The 21,424-nt window shown below is 44.6% G+C and overlaps 1 protein-coding gene across 2 annotated transcripts in view; it reads right to left on the bottom strand.

The window, feature by feature from the left end:
• Ext2 (exostosin glycosyltransferase 2) overlaps positions 1-21,424 on the bottom strand; it is a 134,629-nt gene that overhangs the window by 44,597 nt on the left and 68,608 nt on the right. For both annotated transcript variants that reach the window (XM_004851993.4, XM_087205638.1), the window contains exon 9: positions 312-501. In XM_004851993.4, coding sequence (XP_004852050.1) covers positions 312-501 — 190 coding nt within the window. The remainder of the gene's footprint in view (positions 1-311; positions 502-21,424) is intronic.

The raw sequence follows: 21,424 nt of genomic DNA, 5'->3' as shown, positions 1-21,424 counted from the left end.
GAGGGAAGCAGAGCCCCACTTTCCCAAGGCTGGAGCCTTTGATCCTCCTGACTCCTAAGCCTTCAGACACTTGTGGCTGCAGAGGATGCCAGGGCTTGCAGCTAAGTGGGCCACCCTCAGACACAGATTCGATGACAGAGAGCCGGCCAGGCTCCTCCGGACCACGCCTGCTGCTGACAAAGCAGGAGAATTCATCTCCAATAGAGAGGCCAGTCGTAAATGTGGCCATGCAAAGTCAGTGGCGCTGAGAACCACATCCCAGCCCAAGCCAGGCACCCGGGAGGGGAAGCAGCCTTTCCCACACTCCTTACCTTCTGGGGGATTTTTATTCTGATTGTTCCAGACGACCAGCAGCTTGGACAGACTGGGCACCTTGGACACCTCGGTGATGACCCGGAAGAGGCTCTCCACTCTGTCGTAGGTGAGGACAATGGCGGTGAAGCCTTGTGACTGTGGTGGGATCAGCGGGAGGAAGAGTGGGTTGCTCACACTGCTCCACTTCTGCGAGGACAGAGGAGTGCGGGTGAGCGTGGGGCAGGGCAGAACCCAACAGCATCAGCACACCCGGCAGGGCAGTGGCCAGTCTGAGAGCTGAGCAAGTCCAAGTCTCCCTGTCCTCAAGGTCGGTACAGACTGCCTAGGGAGCTCTGGCTCTCTACCACCAAAAACAGCAGAGAACTGTGCAGCTGAGAAGACACTTCAGCTTAAACTTGAGACCGAAGGCAGGCACAGACCTCCATTCCCTCGCTCACACCACTACACGGGCGGCTGATGAGAGAAGAGGCAACAGCCGGTGACAGAGAGGAAGGGCTTCAGAAGGCCACGGAGTGGGCGTGGGCGGACAAGGCCTGCGGGGGATGGCCGGCGGGCACCCCACGGAAGATCGGGAGCAAACTCACCAGGCCTGGCCAGGTAAGAGGTGGGGTGGCACTGGGAGCACAGGGTGCTTAGGAATCAGGAGCAGTTAGATACGGAAAATGGCTCTTCCTACCGAGATGGAGAGGGGAAGCTCATTCCCTGAGGAAACTGAAGCTCCAGATACTGGCACAGCCAAGGGCAGACAGGCTAAAAATAGTGTTTTCTTTTTCATTTTATTTGTATTAAGCATTACATACCACACAAACCTGCATGCTACATATCCTTCTGGCAACTGAGGTTTTTTTAATCCGTTAGGAAAATGCTTCCTTAATCAGTGCCCTGCAAACCGCTTAACACACAACAAATATCAACTGCAGAGATGAGCCTGCCTCTTTCCATCAAACCCCACTGACATGGAGAACGGGTGACACATTTTCCCCACCTGACAGTGAACTTGTGGATGTACCGAGTGGCCCCTCTGCTGACGGCCAGCCCGGGCCCATGACGGCAAGTCCAGGAGACTCACACCATGTCTCGGCACCATTACCTAGACCAAAATCTGCCCAGTTCAGACATCTCTGTGCGGAATGAGGAGCCTGTTCCCGCCCAGTTCCTAAGCCGCTGGTGGCCATGTGGCAGCCTGGCAGCCCCCGGACACCCTCTGGGCAACAAGCGGCCTCAGACAAAGAACATGTGATTAGCTTTTAGTGTCTCCCTCTTAATCACGAACAGATTCTGGAATCACAGACTTTTCGAGAGCATCTTCAGTAGGAGCAACAGAAACCAAGGAGCAAAGGAAAAAGGAACTCAGCAGAAACAGAGACAATAGAAGCACAGAAGGAAATTCAAACAACAATAAATTACATCCTCAGGGAGATAAGATTTTTCATGCGTGAAACAAGAATAAATTGCTGTTTTTATTTAAAATGATCTGTCAAAGGCCAGAAGGAACTTTTGGACATTAAAAACATGATCATTTAGTTTTTTTAAAAACGGCAAGATTCTAAGATAAAGATGATAAAATATTCCAGACTGGTGAACAAAAAAGAGATTAAAACAAAAACAAAAACAAAAACAGGACAGAAAAGAGGAGAAAATCCAGGCGGTCCAACATCCATTTAATAGGAGGTTCTAGAGAAAGTACGTACAAAATCTGGACAAAATGAATCTGTCAAGGAAGTTATACACATTCTAAGTACAGAAGATGGGAGGGCTGTGAATTTTTAGTTCACAGGGACCGATAATCAGCCAGCATAGTGAACATAGAAAGAAAAGGAAAGACAAGAATAAAACAAACAGCAAAATGAAAGCAACGAAACAGAATCCACTGTCATATCAAAGTCCAGAACCTCTGCACGCAGGGAACGAAGGGAATCCTCACAATGTGCGAATCTACACAGTGAATTTGAGTTCACTGTGCAATTCTCAAAACTTCTCTGTATGTTTGAAATTTGTTCAAAATAAAGCTTGAAGAAGAATGAGAGAAATCCAGTCTCTTTCCTACCATTAAAATGTTACATTTTTTTAAAATGTTACATTTTTTAAGTGTAACAATGTAAGCAAGTATCTTTGTACTGATAACAAGAAAAGATTATATAATGTGCTTACACTTTTTTTTTTTTTTTTTTGGTACTGGGGATCGAACTCGGGTCCTTGTGCTTGCGCAGCAGGCAGCAAAACCACTGAGCTAAATCCCCGGCCCTGTGCTTACACTTCTAATAACTTTATGGAGATGTAATTTATATATCTCATAATCCATTCACTTAAAGAACATGATGGTTTTGTGATAATGATTACATTAAGTTTTTACAAAAATGTCCGCCTTAACCATTTGTAAGTGTCCAACTGAGCGGCACTCTAGTACTCACTCACACTTGCATTCATAAATGAGCATGTTTAAAGACAGACCCGAACTCCTCCACTCAGAGGAGAATGCGGAGGTCCTACTGGAACTCTGGCTGCCTTCCTCTTCCCTCCAGCCCCTCACACTGATTCCCCAGGTCCCACATCCAACTCATCATATCACTGATGGACACCCATCGCCACGTACGTGACAACAGCTGCCGGCCAGATGTCGCAGCGTGGGACAGGAAACGTCCACGAACACGTGGAGTACACATGGGGCAGGAGCTCAGGGAGCCCAAATGGGATCCTGAAGTCCTAATGTAACCAGGATATTAAAGCCCAAATGGCCCCCCAAATAGGCGTCTCAAGCCGGAGCCCAGCAGGAAAGGTCCCGTCTTCTCAGTGCCCACCTCCGCTTTCGTGACATCACACCCTGACCCTGTAGTCCAGGAAGGCTAGATTGTAGTATTTGTACCCTAGCATCTGATTACATTTCTAGGAATCATTCTGAGTTTTCTCCCTCAAGTCTCAGTCTTCACCTCTTCTTGACTTTTATGGAAAGTGCAGTCACTAAGTAGCCCCTTGCTTCAGTCACAATCTGTGAGGGAGAGGTCATGGTCTATCTGCCATTACCACCTCCAACCCACTCCTTACTCCTCTGGACACTTTAAGGCCCACTTGAAAAATGCCATTTTAAGTGGAAAATAAAAAAGATTTCATAAGTGTGTACAATAATTTAATGTGTGATACTGAAATGGCTAAGATTTACTGAGCATTTACTAAGTGCTAGGCACTGTGCTTTCATTTGTATCTCAATGAAGACTCGCCACAACCTCCAGGGTAGGTATGGTCATTGTTTTCTTTTTACAGATGACGGAACTATAAGATCAGAAACAATGAACAGTATTCAAGGCTCTATAGCTTGTAAAGGATGGAACTGGGAATCAGCCCAGCCGGCACGATTCCAGAATCCAGATGGGCAGCTCCAGCCCCTCCACACTCTCCTATAAACTCAGCGAAGTGCACGGCAAACATCATTTTATAGACTCTAGAAAGTGGAAATGTGGGGAACTCCAGGGCTCACTACTCCTACCTCTTCTCCAAGACAAAAACTTCTAAAATTCTTTATCCTTGTTATCCCACATGAGCCAAAAAGCAAGGGCCCACTCAAACGCTATGATTTCAGCAAGTACGTGGGACAGAAATGCACCAAATATATAATGCTGAGACGAAGGGAGCACATAAATTTAAAAAGGTAAATATACCACTGAAGCAGAAGGAAAAACTATTAAACGCCAACAAAATGAGGTCTGTTCTTGGGCAGAAGGGAGGAGAACACCAACACAGTTGCATGCTGCGAAGACACTGGAAGGTGAGGAAGGTTCCTGGAGACGTGCGCAGCTTGGATTCGGGAAACAAATGCCCTGGAGTTTGAACTGAGGTGCCCTGAAAATTTCAGCACCCTGATCTGAGGGCAAGGTGGAGTCACAGAGAGGGAGCCCACGCTCTGGCAGAAGGACAGATCTGGGTCCATCCCATGTGCCAGCTGGAGGTAGGAGTGCATGGGCAGGGAGGGGGGGACAGGATGGAGGATGGCATGTGAAGGGCTGAGTGTGGCCAGCATCTCCCACCAATGCAGATTCAGAGATGACACAGGAGGTGACAAACAAGCTGTGGTGCAGATACCTATGAGAGTCAGGCTCCGTTCTCTGCAGCAGGACGTACTGCCAGGGCTGATGCAGATGGTTCTGAAAGTGAGGCAGTATGTGCGCAGCCCCTTTGGGAGTCCGGAGTCCGTAATCTGAAGCCAGCCTCCTTCACTTAGCAGCCAGCTGTGTGACCTGGGAGAAGCACTTTGTCTCTCTTGCACCCCAGCTTTGGTAGCTATAAAGTCCCGCTACTTTATTACTACTTTTCTAGGCAGCATTACCGAGCACCAGTGAGGCCATGCATGCGGTGCACCTGGGATGCACAGGCACTGGAGAAATGGCAGCCGGTGGCTGATCTTGTGTGAGGAACCATCTCTCTGTGCTCTCCTCTGTGCCTCAAAAGTTGGGTGGGGGTGACAAAAGCAACCTGAGGTCTCTCTCAGCACAAGAACTCTACAGGAAGAGGTTCTTCCTCTGTCTTCACCTCAGCATGCCTTAAGGCAGTGAATGTGATCCTTTAGAGCTTTCAATGATACAAACAGACTGCTGTGGCACCTGTGCCATAGGTTTGCCACCACTGCTTTCCTGCTCAGGCAAATCCCCTCCATTTAAATTAAATGTGGGCTGGCACAAATGTCTGGATTCTACATCTGCTTCTTCCTCCTTAAATACAGCGCTTTTCCTTCTGTGGCTTCTTTTTTCTTTCCTATTTGTTGTATTTTACCTGTCCCGAAAGCCCCCCGACCACAGGAGCTGTATCACCCAGTACCAAGTATAGTGCCTAGTGCTGCTCAAAAAAACAAAAACCAAACTTGTTAAAAACTGAATAAGTTAAACCCAAATGATCCAGGCCACATTCTGTCTGTCCTTAATACCCAGACACAAATAGCTGATGGACACTCAAATAAGCAATAAGGTCTGAAATGGTTTCCAACATAGCCAATTCATTTTGGAGGTACTTATACTGTGTAGAGCACTCTGAAGATCTATAAGATTTTACGGGGAGTTTAACCAAGGCCTGGAATCTAGGCCTTGCCATTTACTGGTTTTGGACATGGCCTGTTACTTTTCTGAGTATCAGTTTCATCATCTGTAAAATGTAAAATGGGCACTGTGACCACCGCATAAAGATGGTTAAATAAGATTATGTGCAGAAACATCTAGCAGAAGGCTCGACACAGGGTGTCCCGAGTGATGGTTTAAAATGGACACAAAACACTTCCTGTTCTTCCCAATTTGTATTTTTCTTGCCTGCTAAATCACTGGATTTAGCAATTCTCCAATTACTCCTGCTAGTATTATTTCATTCAGTCTACATTTCTTGACCATACACTCTAAGCCTGGAATAGTGCTAAAACTGCAAAGAGAAACACATTCCTTCCTCTCAAAATACTCATAATCTGGTGGGGAAAAAAGATAATTACAATGCAAATAATGGACAGTACAAGCAGGCGTTGAGCTCTTCCAGAGGAAGAAGTCACAGAGCTCCACACAGTCGGAAGGACATGAGAAGGCACCTGCTGAGTGGCATCTTCAAGGACCGGCAGGAAAGGGCCTGCCACAGAAGCCCCGGGAAAACTGAGTAACAGTGAAAGGCCCTGCAAAGCCACCCCCACCAAGGAGGGGGCACAGAACTCAGAGACAGGCATGAGGAGCCTTATTTGGCAAAAACTTTTTCCCCGAATATTGTTCAACTGATAAACTAACACGGCTACTTTTCTGATCTATTTCAAATGGGTGTGTGCAGGAAACTGATCTGCAGTGAGGTTGCCATGCCAACTGCCTTTCTATTCCTTAGACGCAAACCCATTTGCCTGTGGAGCTCCGTGACGGGGTAGAGCAAGGCAGCTGTAACTGGGGTGCACACATCCACAGAACCTCCGCTCCACTGGGGTAGGGTCAACAAACCAACTCCCAGAGAAAAAGCCACCAGAGAGGAGCATTTCAGAAATGGCATTTAGTCACCTCCAAAATGCCCTTCAGGGCCGACCCCCTGCTGGCTGGCCACAGAGAGTGTCTACAGTCTGGGACCTCTTGACCCCACTTTCTGCAGGAAATCAGGCAAATTCAAACCTCCATAATTTACTCAAGACTCCAAGGCAAACGATGCTGGCAGTTATCCCTGCTACCTGGTTAAGTCTCCACCATGGCAAGATGGGGCATGAAACCAGGCATCCAGCAACAGAGGCCCAGCATCGAGGCAGAGCCAGCCTGTCACAGCTGCACCCTGGGAATCCCGGTGTCCATGCGATTCCCAAACATACTCCAAAGCACTCTGTCAAAGGTGGGAGGTGACGCCGGAAGAAGAAGTGAGTGTTATTCCAACAAAGCACCGGCATTTGGCCTAATGCTGGGTTCACCTCTCACCCACCCCCTCTCCCCCCAAAGCCCGCTTCCCACGCCTACAACTGGATATTCATTATGGAAACTCCGGGAAGAAATCCTGTATTGCTATACTGCAGTCACATAAAAGAAATCCGTGATGGCTACAACTGTCAGGTCTGGTGCCTGCCAGGAGGCCCTGGAAGAAAGGATTTGGAGAGACAACTTAAAGTCAGTGACCAGTCAAAGGGGGCTTTCCTCCTGGAGAGTCAGACCTAGACAACCAGCTGTGCCCTTGGCCGTCCCGTGCCAAGGAAGGCCCGGGCCCTTGTGCAGTCCTGTTTTGCATTCTTACAGCTCAAGGGTCATGGGTGTCCCCTATGAGCCTCACCACAGCCACTCTGGCCCAGGTTACCCCATAGAAACAGGAAGATGCTCAGAGTGAGTAGCCTTGCTGGTTGTTCTAAAATGTTCTTGCTGGAGCTACTTGGGGACTGTCAGATCAAGAGTGAGGAAAATCCTGTTTCATGACCAACTACGGGACTCTTTTGACCTAACCCAAACTGAACCTCCGCCCATGAGTAGCCAAGTTGCAATCCAGGATGCCTCCAAATTTAATCACTCTTACTCGCCGTATCAGAGCCTTTTTTATGCCACTGTGTATAATGTCATGTGAAAGTAAGAGGCTTCAGCAGACATCCAAGTCCACCTACATTTGATTTAAATGGAGGCGGTCTGCCTGAGCAGGAGAGCGAGCAGTCGGTGGAGAAGGAAGAGAGGAGGACAGCCCTGTTGCACAGAAGCTTTGAGCCCTTGGTAATGAGCAGTCTTACCTATTCCTACCTTGATAGAAAGGGCAGTTTTCTTGGTTGTTTTAAAGTTATCAACCCTTACCTCAATGTGGTTTCAATTATGAATTACCAGACTAAAAGGGGAAAAAGCTTTGATTTATTCTTTTTTGCTCCAATTATGCATGATGTGTTTCCACTGAAGACTCTGAAAAGTATTTCATCATGCCTCTCATCCTGAAGTGGTCAAAGGGCAAGACCAAAAGGCGTTAACCCTTTCATTTCTCCTCTAGGTTCAAAGAGACTCCTATCAGTGCACACTGGCCAAGGCCTTTGAAGCAGACAAAGCAACCAAAGGGTTAAGCATTAGCATCGTATTACTAACGCGCAGAAGGGTGGTGTCCCTTGTCCAAAACGGTGAGATGGTATTTATGTTAATGGTTACTGGGAGATTTGAAAGGGGCAATCAGTAATGTAGCCCATGCGGACTTAACCATTAAACCTTTACAGCCCCAACGACCCAGGCTGTGCTGACTGGGAAACTGGAGAATTACAGACCTGAGGGCATCTTCAAACAGCGTCTTACTCAGCTCAAGAGAGAAATGTGTTGGGGACAAGTCTGAAGTCTACCTGTTGCCACATGTGTTTAATTCTGTTTACTCTCAAATAATAATTAGGTGTTTTTAATGCTGAAGACCCAATCTCCCTGATTACACATGAAACCGACTCATGGAAGATGAAGAAAATCAAAGGCCAGAAGTCCTCTTAGGGTTGTGGACTCCACTAAATAAGACGGTAAGTCATCAACTTACTGTCCTGCTGCCTATTTACAAGAATCTGCTCATAAACGAGTTTTCTACATGGTAGGTTCGGGAAGTGTCCAACCACGTGTGGATGGATTGAAGTCTCAGTGGCTGTGACTCTCCGACAGCTAAAATCCCTGAGCCAAGGAGATGAGCAGGCTAAATACTTCTTCTGAATACTTCCCTCTAGATGCTTGCAAGAGCTCTCTTTTTCTTTGGGGTACTGCTCTTTCATTACCTAGTTGTATGTTTATTTTTACTTAGTCTGCTTGTGGTTTGTTGGTGTTCAAGGTCTGAGGCCTGGTGTCATTCAACAATTCTGGAAAATTGTTAGCTATTATCATTTGTAAAAGAACTCTTTCTCTTCTGCTTCACTTCTTTCTGCATCCCTGATCAGACATACATTGGACCTCTGTTCTCCATGTCACACTTCTTCATATTTTCCATCACTGCCTCTTTGGGATACATTCTGAACCATTTCCTTGAATCTGATAATCTGATCTTATGATTAGAAGTCTACAGGCCTGTTTCTGCTGGTTCTCGTTCAGGATGCTGCCTTATTTCTTCATGGCTTTGTGCTTCTGACTATGAGCTACTCATTTCCTTTATTAGTAAAAAGTATTTGAGACCTAGACCTGAGATGGGTTCCTGAAGCCTGGGTTTACATCTACTTCCCAGCAACTCAGGGCCACACTCCATCAAATTCCCTTCTCGGGATTATCTGGATCATACTTGGCCACAATCCATGGGAGGTGGCTTGTGGCTACAGCTTACACCAAAGCCAATCCCAACACATCTTCACCCTTTCACTGAAGACACAAGCAGAAGTTCATGTGAGACACCCAGCCTGCATCCTGTGCCTCCTTCACACAGCGATTAGGTGGAAGGAAGCTCTTCGAAAAGAGCTCCACAGCAAAAACCAACTCTGGCTTCCGCTCACTCCCAGGATACCCGGCTCCACTTTGTTTCGGGGCATAGTACATACCTCACTTTCATGTCAGCTCGGGAATAGGTTAAAATTGCTTTCCAGTACTTCATTCAGTAGTTTAGTTTATTTTTTCAGTTGGGAAGGGCACTTAGCATCATAAAGCCAGGACAGAGTCTTTCTGTATTAACACTGTCAATGTAATTATATGCCACTGTGTTTCCTATTTAATTTGGGAGCCGTTTGTATGCAAGATGAAAAGAATTACTATGAAAATTTGGCAGTATGTTATAGCAGATGAAATGACATGCAGAGCATTTGCACTGTAAACAAATCACTAGGCTTCTTCAGATCTCCATGCTCATTTAAAAGTGAGGGATGAGGAGGTGAGTCTTGGAAAAAATCTCGTACATTTCCTGCCCTTCATCTGTAAGAATGGAGCTAACAATGCTATTGTTGGGGTGGGAAGGGTCAGATGACATAAAATATACAAGAGGGCTTTTCTGGGTACAAAGGATGCCCTCCTGCCAATGTCAATTTTCCTCTCCAGAGTCCCACTCAATTCTAAGTTCATGCTTCCATGTGATAAAGCATTACACAGCTGGTTCCCTATATCTGCAGGTTTTGCATCCAAAGACTCAACCAACTGTGGATAAAAATCACCTGAAAAAAACCGTCTGTACTGAGGACATACAGACTTCTTTCTTTGTCATTATTCCTTAAACAAGACGGTATAACTAGTTACACTGGGTCTGCTATTATACGGACTTTAGGATGTGCACCTCCTTTTTATGCCATTATATATAAGGAAGCTGAGCATCGATGGGTTTTGGTATCTGTGGGAGCCCGGGAGCCAATAGCCCAAGGACCAAGGACAGCTGTGCTGGTGGCCTTACAACGAACAACACTTCACTGTTGACAGCATGTCACTTACAAAATTCTCCCTCCTAAGTGATATCCTTAATTTTTCATAATAATCCTCTAAAGTAAGTATTATTCCCATTTTACAGATAAGAATAATAGCTTTCAGAGAGAGAAACCTGCACAAGGTCAAGCTAATAAATGACCTTGAACTCGGGTTTGATTCCAAAATGTCCTTTTCAAAGGCCTTGACGCCAATTAGTAATCAGTTACCGACTGTTACACTATTCTTCTGCAGCTATTATGATCATCATCCCTAAACTCAGTCCTCCAGATGAGCAAAATGCTGCAGAGAGAGTCAGTAAATCACTTCAAGTAACTCAGATCATCACCAGGAAAGAAGGGATTAAAACTTGCAGTTCAGAAACGTCTGGGCTGCAGTTAGCTTACTGAAGGCTCACAGGTTAAACCCATCTGAATGCCTCTTGAAAATTCCTGTTATTATCTGAGTTTTAGCTACTTCAGTTTTTTCTTATATAGCACTGAAATTCACATTTGGCTCACTGCCCACCCTTCTTCTCTAATGCCAAACTACTGTCAAGAAGAGCAGAAAGGGTGGCCGCTGATTGCTTTTCAGGTAGTAGAGGAAAAAGTTGACATTTCATCCTCCTCTCGCTTGGAAAGGAAGGCAATCATTTATAAGAGCCCTCATCTGGCTGTGGTATCCATCAGTGGGATGGACAGAAGCCAGTCAGATGGCTCAACACAAGCCATATTAAAAGAATTTGGAATGAGGAAAGAGAGGGTTCCATATGTTGATCCTTTTAATAATTCATGAGTTCTATCAGTCTGCAAGTAATAAATTTCACTAAATATATCTATGGTACGATTGCTTAAGATACCGGCAAAGATACCATACCATTGATTTTATTGGTTTACAATTTGATATACTGAAAATAAAGTTTCAACTGTCTGACAGTGCAAAAGATTTGGATTATTTTTAGAACATGGTCTTCAAACATGCAATCGTTACCCATGGATCTGTTATTTCAGAAGTATACTGAAAACATCTGAAAGAAATGCCTCAACGAAAAAACTAACTTGATTCAAACAAGCCTGACCTATAACTCAAAGGCAAAGTGTCTAAGAATGTTAACGATGGCTTAAACCACTACTTTTCGTGACAGGTAAAACAAACTTGAAATGTCATCTGGTTATCCTACGAATGAAACACTGGCAGTTTGAAAGAGTGAATAGTTCTCTGGCCCTAGCATAAAAAATGTGTGTCATAGCCCGTTGGCTCCCTGAGAGGTCGGCAATGACATGGGAAAGACTGCACTGGCCTGGGAAAGTGGAACTCTTAGGAATGATTAGATTACAGCTTGCGGCATCCAAGCGCAAAACGCCAACACAGTTATGACCAAGACAACCAAAGTTTTTGTGGGTTTTGAGCTGATAGTGTAATACCATCATTACAGTCAATACAGTGGAAAAACAACCTCTACAATGTGGTCACTTCTTAACTCTTAATTTCTCTGCAATTCCAATGAGACCTATGTTTTGTCTACTATGTTTTATCTCTGCCTCTTCCTAGAAAAGAAAAAAAGCATAAACCTACAAGGGCAAAAAGAACAGGCAAGGTGACAACTTCAGATCAGCATTGACAAAATCTTGGACGGTAAGACTGATGGAGTCTTCCTTTTCAAAATGCTCTTGCCATAAAACATGTAGAAATACAGGATGAAATATAATGAAAATCCTTTTAAATTCACAGCTGAGGGCACAGGAAAAGATAAGTCACCAGGGACCAAACATGAAGAGAAAGTTACAATTAGTGGGCGGGGACCCCAGGGCAGAGTGGAGGTTGTCACTACTCTCAATCAGGAATGCAGGGCTCTGGTTTTTATGTTCCTGGTAGGCAAGGGACCTGGCTTTGAGCCTCAGAAGTGCGAGAGCAGGAAGTGAGACCTGTACATAAAGCCTTGCAGGCCCATGCAATGGGGGAAGAGGGGGGTAGGAGAGGCCACTCACCAGTACACGGAAGCAACACAACTCACTTCCCTTTTTGAACCCACGCCTAGGATGGTGATGGGGCGAATAGCGTCTCCCCTGAGAACTTTTAACAGACAGTCGCCCACATGGACGTTTGGGTTTTAACAGGCTCTATCTGCAGACCATGGAAACGCCAAGTGAAGAATTAATGGTGGAAAGTGATTTATCTCTGTGGGGCCTCTGGAACACCTGGAAGAAGCAAAATACCAAGAAGGAACAAATAACCCCCTGGAAAATATCGCCTTATTCCAGGCTGCAAAGATCCCCACAGAAAGCCTCAGAGAGGATGAACTCACATTCCAAAATTGTAAGAGCTATTGGGAAACAACGCAATCAAAGCAACAGGTGGTAGATGAATGGCAAGATCAGGCCTTACGAGGAATTCAGAAAACTGGATAACCAGAGAATATAAACTAAGTATCTCAAATGATTAAAGACATTAAAGAAGGAATTAAAAACATAAGAAAAAAAGATACTAGGAAAAAAAGGCCAGGCAGACAGACTTGAAAAATGATGAAACAGAACTTCTACAAACAGCCACTGAAATTTAAATTATCACAGATGAGTAAAAACATGCTAGTCACAGGTAAAGAAAATGGGAAAATAGATGAAAAAAATCACACAGCATGCAGCAGACAGAGATGCAAATGTGGAAAGCTTGAGGAACAAAACTGGAAGATAAAAGGTAAGGAGAGAATGAAAAAAAAGTTTAATATTTTTAATAGTATTCCAAAGGGAAAGATCAGTGAGAATTACATAGATGTAAAATTCACAGAGAAAGTGATTGAAAAATGTCCCAAAATGGGCCAGGGATTTAGTTCAGTGGTTCCGCCGCCTGCCTCGCAAATGCAAGGACCCGAGTTCAATCCCCAGTACCAAAAAAAAAAAAGTCCCAAACTAATTAAAGATATAATCTTCAAGTTAAAGAAGAAAAATTACTCTCAAAAGTGGATAGGCGATGAGAAGAAAATTGCACTTGACAATCATTTTAACAACTGATTCATACAAGAATAGCCAAGGGATGCTAAAACTAGTAGGTGAAGGTTTGAAGAGTATCAGGTTTTGTTCTGTTGCTTTGTTTTGTTTTTGTGGTGCCAGGAATCAGACCCAGCACGCAGGACCTTACGGATGGTAGGCAAATGCTCTACCCCTGAGCTATAACCCCCTCCAGAAGAGTAACGTGATATTTACACGGTCTCAAAGTATGTTCCCACAAGATACACAATGAAAGAAAAAATAGTAATGACACTGGAAAAACCTGTGATCCGAGTTATCACCACCAGTAAAGGGACAAATTGACATCATGTGTCCTCCAGTGTGATACATGGGGAACAAGTACTTTCATGTTATTCTTATCGAAAATGCATAATTTACATCTAATCAGCCAAAAGCATTAGATAAACTGAAGTCAAGCTTATAAAATGACTGACATACTCTTCAAAAATGGCAATATTGTGCAAGATGAAAAAAAACCCAAGAAATTGTCTAAGAGGCTAAAGAGAGATCACAAACGAATGCCATGCATGGCTGGGATTTTCTCTTGCTATAATGGACATTATTAGGAAAACTGACCAAATCTAAATAAGGTCTACAGTATATAATAACATATGTTATATAACAAATACTAATTATAACACTTACAATTAATTAATAACAATGCATCAAGAAATGCTTTGCTCCGGATGGTCTGGATAACTGAAGGGCACGTGGCAGCTACACTTTCCAAAAGGGTTAGGAAATCCCACAGACAGGGAGTGGGGGAGAGAGGGAGCAAAGGAGGAGAAGAGATATTTTTAGGTCTGTTTAAACAAAATACAGATAGAAGAACAAACTATGTAGCAAAGAAAAACAACTTAACCTTTCCAGGAATGGTGAGACTCAGAAATTGGAGGTATTCGGTAAGGACCAGTTGGTCACAAGGTCCCTGAAACCCAGAGAGGCCAATCCTCTCTCCAACCTTTGCAGAAGGAAGGTTCACTCTGTGGGGGAAAGGATTAGAATCCAGACAGACAGACCCAGCACAGAAGCCCGAGCGACGCACCACACCAAACACAGTAGATTAAGTAATAATCTGAGAAACGAAGGGTGAGAAGGGTCTCCTCCCCTCTTTAGGAGCCAGACACCCATCCTCTCTCCCACCCTACCCACAGGCAGAAAGACAGCTCCCGGGCCAAGGAACCAGCCGATGGGGACAACCCACAGGGGCGAGCGACCACGCTGTCCTCCCGACCGAGACCGAAGCATAGGCCATCGGGTGGCCAGGCTGCTCCAGGCACAGGGCTGTCACCGGCTCAGCCTCTTGCTCCTGAGCAGGGTCAGAAGCCGGGAATCCCCGGGAACTTCAAAAAAGCTTCCAACACCAAGGACAGCAAATAAACCGCAAAGGGAATGCAAAGGAAACAAACCAGAGGAGGATCTGAAGAAAAATAAAAATAAACATACGGACCCCATAAACAATATCTTCAGAGAGAGAAATATTGGATTCTTAAAACAACAGTAAGCTATAAAGAAGGGACTGCTCAGAAATTTTTAAAAAACCCTTTAAGTATTAAAATTGAAAAAAAATTTTAAAAGAAAGAATAGAGGACAAACTTGAGAAATTAAAATAAAGACCAGGAGATGGTAAAAATAAGGAAAATATGGATCAACCTAGTACATTCATTGTCTGGGTAACAGAAGTTCCATAAAAGAGAAGGGAAAACAGAAGAAGAAAATAATCAAGGAAATAAAACAAGAAATTTTCTTGGAATTGAGAGACATGAATTTTCAGCTTTAAAGGGGCCCAAATCAGTACTGTTAGCAAAAAAACAAATAACAACAACAACAAACCTGATCCCAGGGCGAATCATCATAAAATATAGAATTTGCAAAGAGGTTTAAAAAAAATGTCACACAAAAGATCAGGAATTAAGTGTCATTTCACTTCTTGCATGGAAAGGTCAGGAGACGATACAGCAATATTTTCAGAATTTGGAATAAAGTCCTCTTCAACCAGAATTCTACACTGGCCAAAAATATTAATCTAATATGACACAGAATAAATACATTTTCAGACACAAAAGGTGACTTCCCATAGTCCCTTTCATGGGAAGTTACTGGGAAAAATAAACCAGAAAAGAGGAAGATGTTAGGACTTGAAAACAAGGAATCTAACAAAGCAGAGAGAAAAGGGAATTCCGAGAGTTGTGGTGTACTGAAAATCAGGTCTGTGGTACAAGATCATTCCAAACAGGAGAGTAAGATGGAGAGCCACAGGCAAGGAGAAAGGAAGAAAAAAGGAAAGAAAAAAAAAAAGAAAGAAAGAAAAGATGCTTATCATTTACTTGTGCTCAAGCATTTTACTAATTTAGTGGGGGAATTTAGTAAAAATCAATTAGTGAGAAAAAAAGGGCAGCTATTAATTCCCTGAAAAATAGAAAGTTGTGCAAGAAAGGAAGCTTAATCATTGTTTGTGACTTGATTCCATCAAAAACATTATTTATACAGTCCTAAGAATGCATACAACAAATGCTGCTTTCATGAAAAATGATGACACAGCTCTACTGGCAAGATGGGGAGGAGAAATATGTGTGGGGAAAGGGAGAGAACAGAAGAGCAACTGCTCCCTCTAGGAAGTGAAAAGATGTCCTTGGGTAAGAAATTGAAAAATTGTTCTAGAAGCATTTTCCAGGGAAACAGAAAGACAAGCATCAAAAGAAAAGTTAAAGGTGTTAAAGGCAGTTGCCTCTTGGGAAGCAGCCCTAATTTTTATAATACGCTTATCTGATTATTTGAATACTTGTGTTAAGCCCTTTGAATACATGTGTTAAACCATACTACTTTTTAATACAGAAAATTAAGAAACAGTGTTGAAAAAAAAGGTAGAGCCAGAAGTCAAGAATCAACCTCTAGTTAAGGCAATGTGCAAATCTGACTAATCTGCAATGCCTCATTTCTTAGAAAGTTATACTGAAAACCTAATCGTTGGGAGAGATGGCAAAAGGATAGAATTGATGTTCATGATCTTGAGGTTGTGATACAGTACTCAACCACATTTTCCTGGTAGTTTGTGCTACAGAATTGTTTAAGCGAACCTCAAGAGAGAAGAATTACAATGGTCTCTGAAATAAAAAGAAAGGAATGTGAACTGCTAAGAAGTGGTAGTGGGTGCAGACGGGTGGCTCTGCCAAAGCAGTCAGTATGCTTTTAATTAATCTGCCACTCCATCAAGTCCCCCACACTCTGAGAAATTATTCCACGCCCTGCCTTCCCACAAGCTGCAGGATATAAGGTAGCAACTGAGTCTTGATTCATGAAGTGGACTACGTGTTAGTAATGGAGGTGGATTACACCCAGGGAACCGACATGTGTCCATCCACCATGGGAGCTGCCTCGTGTATGGGTGTCAGTCACGTGGGAGTACCAGCCGCTTTGCTGGGGAGGCTTAGACGCCCGTGGGAAAGACCTGAGCAGCAAGATCATCTCAGAACACCCTCACATCTGTCCTCCCGTCTTCCTTGCATGTCCTCTCCATGCAAACCTGGCTGCTGAGCCAGGCTGTGCCACTTCCTGTCCGCAATCAGCCAAGCGCTGCAACTCTTCACCTGCAGACCAGCCCAGCTTTCCTTGTTCCCAGGCTGCTGCTGCTGCTGACTTGGTTTTCTAGTGTGTTTCCACAGGAGAAAAGGGTCCTCCTGCAAGGGTTTAGAATTTAGGATGGTATTCTGGATCACTTGTGCAAATGTGATCTGATAAATGTGACACCTTTAAAACAACGGGCTCAACAAAGCTTAAACTTACCTAAAATTCAAGCTAAAATTTCAAAATTCCATATATGTTTGAATGGAATCTTGGCAGTGGGAGGACGAAGGCTCTGAGAATGAGCCAAGAAGACCTCCTGGGGGGTGGGGCAGGCTCTGAAATTCCAGAGAAACATTCCACAGCCTGGAAGCTAAAGGGCTCTGAGCTGAGTTAAACGGACTGCTCACCTGGTATCTTTTCAACTTAAGAGCTCGGTTGCATACATCTGGGCTGCTGCTTCCTCAGTCTGCAGAGTGATTTATTGCTTGTTAGTATCTACAGCTGAGTGATATTTTCAGCTGCCTGTACAACCACAGCCATTGTGAACAGGGCCGCCATCTGGTCATCTACGTACAGGCAGCCACGAGATCTTCACGTAGCCAAGATAGATGGAGCCTGACCCTGGTCTCTGGATGCTTCTAATGCCAGCCTGATGGGTCAAGAAGAGGAACTGGCTACAGGGGAGAAGGAGGGCCTTCTCCAGACAGTGAATGAGGACACAGAGAGAAGATCAAATCCCTCATCAAATATGGTCCCCAGATCTGCAGCGTCCACACCCAAGGCCCAACACTTGGGAACTTGCTAGAGACATTCTGGGCTCCCACCCTAGAGCTGGCCAGTGTGAATCTTGGGGTGAAGTAGCAACGCTCTGCTCTGTATTTTAACAGCATTTCTGGAGACACTGGTGCAGGCTAAAGTTTGAGAGCCACTTCCCAGTAGGGAGCTATTCCACATTTTGCCCACAACTCTGGTTCCAATCCTCATGGACGACACTTCCGCCACACTCTCATCTGGACAAACCCTTGCCCTTTCTGTCTTCAAACACTGGACATGGATGGAGGCTCCTGGAAGTCCACATTAGATACACAGTCCTTATCAGAGGCTTTGCAGCTGAGGCCTCACTCTGGCTAGATTTCACTGGAACAAGCTCTTGTTTCCCTCCCTAACACTAACACTGGGTACGACAATTCATTTTACATCATTCCACCAAATTTTTCACCAATGTTTATCATTGCCCATGGGAACCCATTCTTAGCTCCCCTTTCTGTTCCAGGTATGATATGGTAAATGCAGAAAAAACTGGGAATGTCATTATTAGTGTTACTATAATGACAAACTTGAAAAAATCTAAATGTCTATCAAAAGAGTAAATCGAATCATGACTGCTGAGACAGGGTATAAAATCACATTGTAGGGAAATATTCCATCTACATAATTTAAAAACTATATTGTTCTTGATTATTAAAAACTGTCGGCATTGATACAGCTTTGGTGGGACGTATCAGAGATCCCAAAATTCACTGCTCAACACTCCCTGGCCTCAATCTCTGTCTTCCTGCCTCTCCTCACATCTGGCAGAGGTGCAGAGATGAGCTCAGCCATCCTGGGCAGCCCCAGATGGAGGGATGAAAAAGACTACCAGGCCTGAAGTGGCATCACGGTTAGAAAGGAAGCCAGAGTGGAGTGTTTAGGGAGATAATACAGCTTTGCTAATAGGTGCAAAAAGAAGGGAAAGATAAAAGGAAGAGAAACTGAAAAGGTGAAAAAAAAAAAACACAAGCAGCCAGATGAGGAGCTTAGAAAATTATGGAAAAAAACATGCATTCTTCTCCTCATAAAGAGCCTTAAGTTGGCAAGAGATTCCTTCCCAAGAGCCAGTTTGAAGCCAGGGGCCAATCTCCCCAGTGTGACAGATCTCAGGGCTGGGAAGTTATGCTCCAGTGACTGTGGCTAGCGATTCCAAGTTTTGAGGGTGCGGCACGATGTAGCTAATGCACTCCACCTCGCTTGACTGCACGGCCAGGCATCTGGTGACCCAAACTCTGCAAGGCCAATGCGCACTGTCTTGTCACCCACACACCGGGGACTTTTACAGCTTGCATCTGGACCAAAGGGGACTCTGGCTTTTGCCTCTTGCTCCTTAGCAGAGCAGGCTCAGGGCACACCCTGGAGAACTCACACCTCCTCCCACCTCAGGATCTGGCACTGGAAATTCGGTGGAATCCAGAGGGGAGGCTCCCCTGCAGGTCAGCGAGGAGGGGGCTCCTCTACGGTCCATTCAGTATTTCTCAGGGGAGGGAGGTGCTCACTACAAATAAATCATCCCCACTCAGGCCTCCTGTCTGCTGCCTTCCCTGAAGATGCAGAACTACACAGCCTGCTGTTTTAAATCATGGCTCTTGGCATCTGACCTCCTAGTGATGTGACAGATACCAAAGCACCCTCAGAAGGAGCATTTAGGAAAGGGTTAAAGGAAAAATACAGACTCAATTTTCTAGTCGCATATCTCCACTCATGTTTTTATGCCTATGTTCTTTCCCAAGTTTTTAAGAGTTCAGCACTTTGACTATTTTGTCTTAAACCAAAGCATATCTATTTCAAAACTGCAAAACTTCCCATTTTCTCTTACTGTATATTCTTATAAAAGAGAACTCAAATTCCAACCATGCATTCTTATTAAAGCTCTCTTAGTGCATTAGCTGAAAGTCCAGGATGAAGTCCCACTATTCCGGCACTTTTTGCCTGGTTCCTGACCACCACGCCTGTCTGTATTCTCTTGCAGAGGAACGTGTGATGTTCCTTGGCTCAGACTTGCACCACATGCTGGGAAGAGGTGTAATGTTTCAGCCCAGAGGAAGCTCAATGGCTCCCATAGAGCTTCCTACATAATGCAAGACCATTCGTAGGAAGAGGACCCAGGCTCTCGCTTGTTTACACAACTTGCCAATTACATGCCCCGAGACCAGTACAAGGCACTGTGAGCCTCATTATGGCTGCTTTACAGATGAGAGAGAATCTATCACTCTCCCTACCTTCCCAGCAGGGTGAGGGTCAAATAAAATGATGGATGTCACAACAGCATGTGCGTGAGATGGACAGCTCGAGTCCTTGATCCTCAATTCCCTTCTTCCCTCCCTCCCTCCGCGTAACCCTCCTCTCTTCTTTTATACATCATGTGTTTCCTCTCTGAATTAAATGGTCATAGGTATTATAAGGAATTTCAAAACAAATCAGAAATGTCCTTCAGATGCCTAAAACTTTATAGGAAAAGAAACACAGATAACCTGCTCTAGGATTTACAAGGGGCTCAAGACAGCTTCCTGTGTAGGGGTCAGGATGACCTCAGGGAGGAAGGGGCATCTGAGCAGGCCCCGAGTGTGGTCAAGACGTCGACACGTGAAGTTGATGGTAAAGAAAGGCACACTGGGGGAGAACAAACGGTCACAACAGGGCAGAGAGACAGACATGGGGCATGCACAGGAAGAAAGCAGCTAGAACTCCCTGAAAGGAGAAGGGAGAGACAGCTAGAAAGGCAGACTGGAGCCAGATGGGGAAGCTCTGTAGGTAGGGGAAATTTGGACTCCAATACCCACCTCACCCATGACCCTGAGCACCCAAATTCCCTCTCTGGATAAGCTACACCACATGCCTTTGTCTTCCTAGGCAAAAATTCAAGTATTTAAGGTAACTGAGGTATGGAAAATCAAACCACCCAAAATGTTATTTGTGGAACTGTAGTCTTTTGAAAGAGCAATTTGTTTCTCTCAATAATCAAAATGTGTTTTCTTAAGCAGTTTCTCAGCTGCCATTAATTCTACAGATATATTAACACAATTATGTGAAAACATATAAGAAAGTATGTCCCCTTTATTATTTCTACTGTTTGAAAATAGAGAAAAGGAAGCAGTCTAAATGTCTATCAACAATGGACCTATCACATAAGATTCACCCAAACAATGGAATATTATACAGCCATCTTCAAGCCAGGAAACCTGCCCAAAGACAAATGAAAGTAAAATTAGAGTGAGAAGGGCAAGGCGTGGAGAAATATGAGTAGTATGATCCTACTTCTGGTTTTAAACTATATACTTAACGAACAGAAACATTCTGGAAGGTCACCTTTGGTAATGTATTCAAGGAGCAAATGTCACCTCCATAAACCAGAAAGATGGTTCTTTTTGTTTTTGTCATATGCGTATTTTTGCATCCCCTTCAGAAGTGTCCGAGCCAGGAAAGGTATGTGGAGCCCTCTGGACACCTCTGGGTTGCAGGACTGACACGAGCAGTGCTTTCCTTGCTGGCTTCCCAAATAGTGGCTGAGAAAAGAGGGAAGGAAGGGAGGGAAAGGAAGGAAGGAAGGAAGGAAGGAAGGAGGGAGGCAGAAGGGAGGGAGGGAACATGGATGGGAAAGGGAAAGGAGGTCCTACGTGAAGACTAACCAGGTAGCAGCACGCCACACCAGTTAGAAAAGACACACTCGGGGACACAATGTGCTGGCCAGGCAGAGCTCAAGACCAGGATGAAGAATGCAGGAGAGTCGGGTTCTCTGATACAGAAGCCCAAGGTCTGCAGACTGGAGGGGCTGGTACAGTTCAGAGAAGCCAGGAAGCAGCAAATGCCAGCCTCAGTGTTGACCCTCAATGACACAGTACCTGAGGACATCTCTGAGCAGCTTCTGACAGTGCCCTCTTTCTTCAGGAAACAAACACTGGAGTAAGTGACTGTGCAACCTACACTTCTTTCTATCCCTTTGGCCTATTG

This window comes from Heterocephalus glaber, unplaced genomic scaffold (genome assembly GCF_053883595.1).
Source record: "Heterocephalus glaber isolate CG9 unplaced genomic scaffold, H.glaber_assembly_v1.0 deba00000594, whole genome shotgun sequence".
Classification (NCBI taxonomy): Eukaryota; Metazoa; Chordata; class Mammalia; order Rodentia; family Bathyergidae; genus Heterocephalus; species Heterocephalus glaber.
This window is presented reverse-complemented; position numbering and strand designations above follow the sequence as displayed.